The sequence below is a fragment of the Seriola lalandi genome, unplaced genomic scaffold (assembly GCF_002814215.2).
Source record: "Seriola lalandi dorsalis isolate HSWRI2012SDOR001 ecotype SW California unplaced genomic scaffold, Sedor1 jcf7180002052117, whole genome shotgun sequence".
Taxonomy (NCBI): Eukaryota; Metazoa; Chordata; class Actinopteri; order Carangiformes; family Carangidae; genus Seriola; species Seriola lalandi.
Genome location: NW_019522670.1, coordinates 627,970 through 635,343, shown reverse-complemented (window position 1 = coordinate 635,343; position 7,374 = coordinate 627,970). Strand labels below are relative to the sequence as shown.

Below are 7,374 nucleotides of genomic sequence, written 5' to 3'. Positions count from 1 at the left end.
GCAGCAAGAGGGCAACAACAGTGATTCTGTGGAAGGATTAAAACACCCATTAATTAAATATATTCCTCCGCAAACTGCTCCTGAATTTTAAGACCATGATGCAAACGTTAATACTTGCCACGGTTTGTCACTCTATTCATCAGTGATTCTCTTTGAGGATTATTGTTGGGGACGCCTCTAGGGTGTGTAGCTTAAACTTGGAAAACAACACATTTGGCGGGGAGTCCCGCTGTCGAATAAAAAAAGTGAATCTCTGGAGAAGAATGGCAGGGAAATCAGGGAAAATGAGACTGAAATGAACAATCACTTGTGACTATTAAATCTCTGTTTAAGGACGGTTGAAGTTATTAAATATTCATTATAGGACAATGTGAGACAGTTACCAAAATGACAATGACACCAGGCAGTGAGAAAGTTGAACATGAATTCCACTAATTTATTTTCCTCCAAAAAGGCCAGAGTTCTTATAAAAGGCACTTCATTTCCCTTGACCTTTTAATAAATGCATCTAAACAACAAAACTGATAAGAGCCAAGGTTAACTTTAAATTAAATATATTTACAATAAATAAAACATTTATACAGATTTATACAGCTAATCATGCCACTTTCAGGGAGGAGGATAGACTAATATTTCCCAAGATGCCTCCCATATAACAGTCTTTTTTTTTTGCTTCGCAAACACTGGGCATGTCTACTGCACAGAACACTATGAACAGAAAAATATGGGTAACAATACTGAACATTTCCCTTTATGCACTGAATACTGTTTATAGCTAGTTTTTCATAGTGATGCCTGTACCTGTGTGTCCCTTGGCAGCAGCAGAGGAGTAACTGACAGTTCTATTCAACCACTCTTCTTCTTATAAAGTCTTTTAGCAGCTCCTTACACAGGGTGTGTGTGTGTGCGTGTGTGTGTGTGTGAGAGAGAGAGAGTGTGTGTACTTGCGTTTGGCAGTGTGAATGTGTGTGTCCATGCATGCTCCCTCTCAGACGTGTGTGGGGTTGTCTGAGTGCAGGTCAGTCTTAGCCGTGTGCAGAACCACAGCAGGAGATTTGTAGTGGCAGTGTGTGCTGCCGCAGCTCACACCGCTGCACGGTTTCCTACTACTAGTCCTGTCCGTCAGCTTCCTGCTGCACAAGCCCTGCCAGGTCTGCAGGGTCTTAGAGCTCCAAACCCACACCCCGCTGGTGATGCCCACCACCAGCGACATGAAGATCTTCAGCATGAACACGGCCACAGTGGGCACGGACGTCTGCAGCGAGCAGTCGCTGCTGTGGCCATTGAACGAGCCGCACTTCATCTGCAGCCCCCTCAGCTTCCAGTAGTCCATGTTGAGCCTCTCGTAGAAGTAGCAGACTATGACGCAGGTGGCCGGCACCGTGTAGAGGATGGAGTAGATGCCGATTTTCACCATGAGCTTCTCCAGCTTTTCTGTGTTGGTGCCCTCCGTCTTCATCACCTTGCGGATATGGAAGAGAGCCACGAAGCCTGTGAGGATGAAGGAGGTGCCGATGATCAGGTAGCAGGAGAGAGGGATGAGGACGAAGCCGGTGAGCGCCCCAGAGTCCATGCTGCCTACATAGCACAGCCCTGTCAGTTCGTCCCCAGCCACCTTCCTCATCGTGAGGATGAGGATTGTCTTTAGAGCAGGGATGCCCCAAGCAGCCATGTGGAAGTAGTTGCTATGGGCTTCAATGGCCTCATGGCCCCACTTCTTGCCTGCAGCCAGGAACCAGGTGAGGGTGAGGATGACCCACCAGATAGAGGAGGCCATGCCAAAGTAGTAGAGGATGAGGAAGACGATGGTGCAGCCTGTAGACTCCAGCCCCTCCTGGATAATGTACAGCTCACCGTGCTCCCGGTCGCAGGCTATGTTCTCAGCGCCAGCCACCGAGCGGATGATGAAGGCCACAGAGTAGACATTGTAGCACATGGAGAGGAAGATGATGGGCCTCTCTGGATACTGGAAGCGGTGAGGCTCCAGAAGGAAGGTCAGGACAGTGAAGGCAGTGGAGACGAAGCAGAGGATGGACCACACTGTCATCCAAATGAAGGCAAAGTCCTTATCCTGTCTGGACCAGAAGACGTCTACAGCAGGGGAGCAGCGTGGTGCACAAGACTGGCTCTTCTCCACAAACTGGAACTTGTCTGGGTTCTCACAGGAGCCCATGCTGCCCGGTGAGCGGCCAGTACTGGTGCCCGTTTGCCTGGGCCGAGGGGGCACTGGAAGCATGCCTTCACCTTTCTTGCCCTCTGTCCTGGTTTCGTTCTCGGGGGCCTCCATGCACAGAGCGTTGGGGTCGTTTCTGGTGGGCAGCTTGGAGCAGTCGAGGGAGTCCGGCCAGGTGTAGCTGAACTTCTTCATGATGGGAGCACACCTCTCCCTGGCCTGCTCACACATGGGTCTGCAGGCGGGGATGGAGGTCGACACTTTGTCCGTGCACATGGGGGCGTAGAGGGAGCAGAGGAAGAAGCGGAGGTGCACATCACAGCCGTAAGCCACCAGAGGGGAAAACTCGTTCAGCTTGATGGCAGCCTCCTTCTGGTCGTCGTGGTCCATGAAGTTGGGCATCCGGGTCAGGTTGTAGCCGATACCCTCGCACATGGGGATCACGATGGGCTCGCACTTGGCCGGTTTGCCTCGCTCCAGGTCGTAGGAGCCTATCTCAAAGCTGGAGCCAGATATCACCAGCAGACACCACAGGAAAATCACCACCTTTAACGGACAACCGTCCATGCTCATTCTTTTAGAGAAAACTGAGGTCTGTGTTTTAAAAACAACCTTGAAAAACAGGTAAAAAACACTGGGTCGGTTACTGAGAGAGCCCCGCTATTTCCCCATGGCGAAGGCAGGTCCAAATTTTGCCTTTACCGTCACCGCTCCGTTAGAAAAACACTCCAAAAAAACAGCTGCACACAGACACTGGCACACTGTCTGATGATTTAGCGTTGAATTAAAACGATTAATCCCACAGACAGGCGAGATGAAGGTCCGTAACTACAACGTGACAGTCGGAAACTTTGACAAACAATGGAGGAAAATCATCAAAAGCACACACCGAGAGCTGAGTGTAAATCCTCAAACCGACCGTCAGTGACCGCGGATAAAAAGCAGATATCAAAGCGGCTGTTTGTGCCGCTTGTAGCGGGTCCAGGGAGCTGTTTAGACGGCCTGTCTGTCTGTCTGTCGGCTCCAGCTCTTCGTCCTCCGCTTTCGGGCTCGACACTGAAGTTTGAGAGCCGCTCAGTGGGACTTCAGTCAAGGAGAGACGGGGAGGAGGGGGCGGGGGTGTGGGGAGTAAGGGGGGGCTCCGAGACGCTCACATTTCAACCGGAGCAGCACACAAGGAAAATTATCAGACAGATGCTGGAGGATGGTCAAATACCTCTGACATTTCTGCCCTGAATAGTACTCTGAGACCGCGTACTAGAGTAAAAGTAGAAACACCACAATGTAAAATATTCAATTACAAGTAAAAGTGCTACATTCATGATTTAAATCAAGACAAATTAGCAGCAAAATGTACCTAAAGTAGTCAAGTGCTGTACACATTTCAATTGTGACTGCACTTTACATATTTCCATTTCATACATGAGCCTATACTCCACTACTAGGAACATGCTGTACTTTTTACTACATTAGATTTGACAACTGTAGTTACTTTACAAATTAAGAGTTTACTACTTGAACATTGATATCAGTATAATGCTATATTTCTCTGCATAATGGATACTTTTACTTTTGAATATTTTTTGCTAATACCCTACATGTTTACTTAAATAATACTTTCAATACAGGATTTCTAATTAAGTATTTTTATAGTGTGCTATTGGTGCTTACACTGTGAATTCCTCCACCACTGCTCTTTCAGCAGAACAGCTTTACTGACTTATCATTACTCATACAAAGCGGCGGAAGAAGTGGTCACATGTTTTGCTAAGGTGAAGTAGAGATATGTAAAAACTACTCCACAACTAAAAGATCCTGCATTCAAAATTATACTTGAGCATTAAGCAGGACCAGATTAACTTGCTACATTTCCCTGGGCAAAAATGAACAGTGGGCCCCAACTCACCCCCCTTACTGTGTGTTCGCCATCTTTTAAATTGATTAAATGATAAATTTGTGTAAGAATCTACAACATGTAAGCAGGATATCAGCTGTAAAATCTAATGTTAAAACCAGTGAAAAAATTAAGCTTTTCAAAGTGTGCGCTGCAGAGCAAGAGGTGCTGTTGCTACTCAGGTCCTTTACCATTTACTTTTATGTATGAAATTAGATTTTTTTTCATGTATTAAAACTAGGTAAAAATGCAGGTCCTTCAGTGTATAATATTTATTTCAATAAATGACTATGAACTAATTTCTGCACGGTAAATTTGGAGCATTTTGAGGCCATTGCCAAGTATTTATAGTTAAAGTACTCATTATGCACCCCCTGTTGTTGTTTTGTAATATCAGTGGATACTACATACATTCATGCATCAGTAAGTTCCAGATGGACCTAATTTTAACAACTTTATATAGTGTTAGGTAAAATTATATATAGCAATACATAAATAATTATAACCTCATCTTACATTTTTTTTACATAAAATCTTCACATGTAAACTGAAATGCAGTGAAGTATTAAGTAGCATAAAATAGAAGTATATAAATACTGTAGGTAAAAACACCTCTAAATTGTACATACCGTGTTCCAGTAAACATTCTGTTATTTTCCACCTCTGCAGAGGTAGTATAATTAGCATTTTAACGTGTAGTATATTGTTGAGCAGTTAAGTTTACTGTATAATAGTGAAGTACTGAAGAATATTAAAGAGGCAACAACTTTCCCCTCTGGATCCATAATAAGAAATCTTCCACTACAGCTTTGAGTCAAACATTGAGTAATTTATTTTACTCCAGTAGGCTATGACTGGTAAAATCGTAAAATGATAGTCCCATGGGCGTTTTACTGTTGCTGACTCATAATTACTCTTTCACCATTTCTGCTAATGTTTTCATGTGATATAATATGAAACTTTATTGAGCCCTGCAGGTCAGTTCTCTTAAAAGCAAAAAGCTCCTGCAGCTGGTAGGGGTTTCACTGCCTTGCTAACAGGCACTTCAGCGGAGGCAGGTGCCTGAGGGTGGAGCAGCTGAAGAATGGTCTCTCTAAAAACACAGAGATACATGAACACCATGAATCCATAAATAGGGTGATTTGCATTGGCATGATCAAAAAAGACAAAGCAGTGCACAGAATCAGGCATAACATGCAACAAATGAATGCAAGAGGGATTGTACTGAGCAGAGGACTATTGTTTCCATCTAGTGGCTGAATGGGGAGAGCCTGCAGCCCCACAGCTGTTGCACTGAGCATTTGATCTTTTCTCAAACAGGGGTGGAACTCAAGGATTTTGGCCTCTCGCCCTGCAGGACTGAATTGGCTGTCAACTGCATACTATCTCTATTAGTCCCTATGTTAAAACTCTGTCTGGTGAAGGCAGTTTTGCATTTATCTGGCCTCAGAACAACTTGTTTGTAATTTTCAGATCAATGCTAATAACACACTGAATATGTTGAGAAGTAAGAATGTTGCTGTGGCCTCTTGCATGTGGCCTAACCAAAGCTACATTTGTTAAAGATGCTATAAGTAAGTTTTCTCTGCTGCCGACCATATAGTTTCCTGCTGGGAGTAGAAGATGGTGATAATGGTGGCTTGCTACAGTGACTCACTATCTCAAAGTAGTATCATGAGACAGGACAGGCTAGGGCTAGCTGGTTAGCATGCTAACTTCAGCAGAAGAAAAGAAGTGATAGAAATAGAAGCAGAGTTAAATTTGTCTTTGCTTTCTATCGCTGGAAACAGCTCTTGGTGAATAAAGGAATGAAGTTTGATGCTGAACTCGCAAAGTTTTTTTCTAGACTGGTCAGTAAACAGCTGATGCTAACATTATGTTGCTGGTTAGCTTAGCCTACCATAAAGATAACAGCTAGCCTGGCCCTGTCCGAACGTAACAAAGCCTACCAACACCATTGAAGCTCACTAATTACATCTAAAACGTGAGAAATTAAAAAATCCATCTCATTTACTTAATTTGCATAAAAAAAGAGTGATAAAATAACAATTTGGTTTTTACTGTGGGTTACGAGCTATACTACGTCTTAGCAGTGAAACCTAAAATTTTTGTTTTTATTTTATGAATCATTTTTTGTATGGATTCAACAAACATGATGAATGTGTTAATTTGTGAGCTCTGAATGTAGGGGGCAGGCTAGATGCCCCCCCCCCAGTTTCCGTTGTTTATGCTAAGCTAAGCTAACCAGCTGCTAACTCTAGCTTCATATTTATCTGACAGATATGAGAGTGATATCAACCCTCTCTTTTAACGCTCAGCAAGAAAAAGAAAATTTTTTCCCCAAAATGGCGGCCCATTTCTTTAGCTGTATCAAATAATATTTTGATCTTGTCCAATGAGGTGTGAAAATACTGCTGCTTAAATACTGCACTTTGCACGATCAGACTGTAAATTTACCCTTGCTTTATGAAAGGAAATCTCCTCATCTTATGCTTTCTAGATGACAAATTGAGCTAGATGAAGGCTGTGTGTGCAGTTTTATCTGATCTGGCGTCAGGTAGAAAAAAACAAAGCCTCCAACTTCAAATTAAGACCGATCGAGCGGGGGAGGAAATACATTCCAGGCTCCGAGATGATATCTTATTGTACGTCAGCGCTGAGGGTTTTGGTGAATCAAACAGAAATGCTTTGACTGAAGTTCCATTACTACTCAGCAGCCTCTCCACTTTAACATTTTCAAGTTCACACTTCAAAGGCAAAGGGTCATTGGAGAGGGCCAGGAGAAGCCCGAGTGTGCCCTTAGAAGGCCTCAGATTATTATCAGAGAGATATGTCTCTCCAAGGTAAGAAGCACATATCAAGATGTATTAGTATCCAAGTCACAAAGCCTCTTAAGGTGGGAACACTAGTGGATCAAGGTTTGACCCTCAAAGCAGTTTGGATTATAGTTAAGTGACCCTCAGTCTGTATCTGTGAGTGTTGAACTACTAACAGTAACCCTGAAAAAGCATTGATTATGTTTTATTCGCTCAAAAACTTATTTTGCGTAACTTAAAAGAATAGTTTGTCACTGAGAAGACTGATACCACTTTCATATTTGTGTGTAAATTTGAAGCTGCCACCAGAAGCCAGTTAGCTTCATTTAGGTTATATTAGCTTATCATAGAGACTAGAAACATTGATACAGCTGGCCTGGCTCCAGCTAACATTTTGTTGTGTTGTTTTTAAACAAACCATAATTAGTGAATTTTTGAAGTGCTGGTGGGTGCTCTTTTCCCCTTTTTCCAGTCGATAGACTAAGCTAAGC

At 43.4% G+C, this 7,374-nt stretch overlaps 1 protein-coding gene across 1 annotated transcript; it reads right to left on the bottom strand.

The window, feature by feature from the left end:
• Positions 1–410: 410 nt before the first annotated feature.
• Positions 411–3,256, bottom strand: fzd9b (frizzled class receptor 9b). The gene has a single exon (XM_023399686.2). It carries the CDS (start codon positions 2,744–2,746, stop codon positions 989–991), a length of 1,758 nt encoding a protein of 585 aa, XP_023255454.1. The 5' UTR covers positions 2,747–3,256; the 3' UTR covers positions 411–988.
• Positions 3,257–7,374: the final 4,118 nt, after the last annotated feature.

Bases quoted from the DNA above. Each gene is read 5' to 3' on its own strand.
- fzd9b (XM_023399686.2), bottom strand. From the start codon at position 2,746: ATGAGCATGGACGGTTGTCCGTTAAAGGTGGTGATTTTCCTGTGGTGT.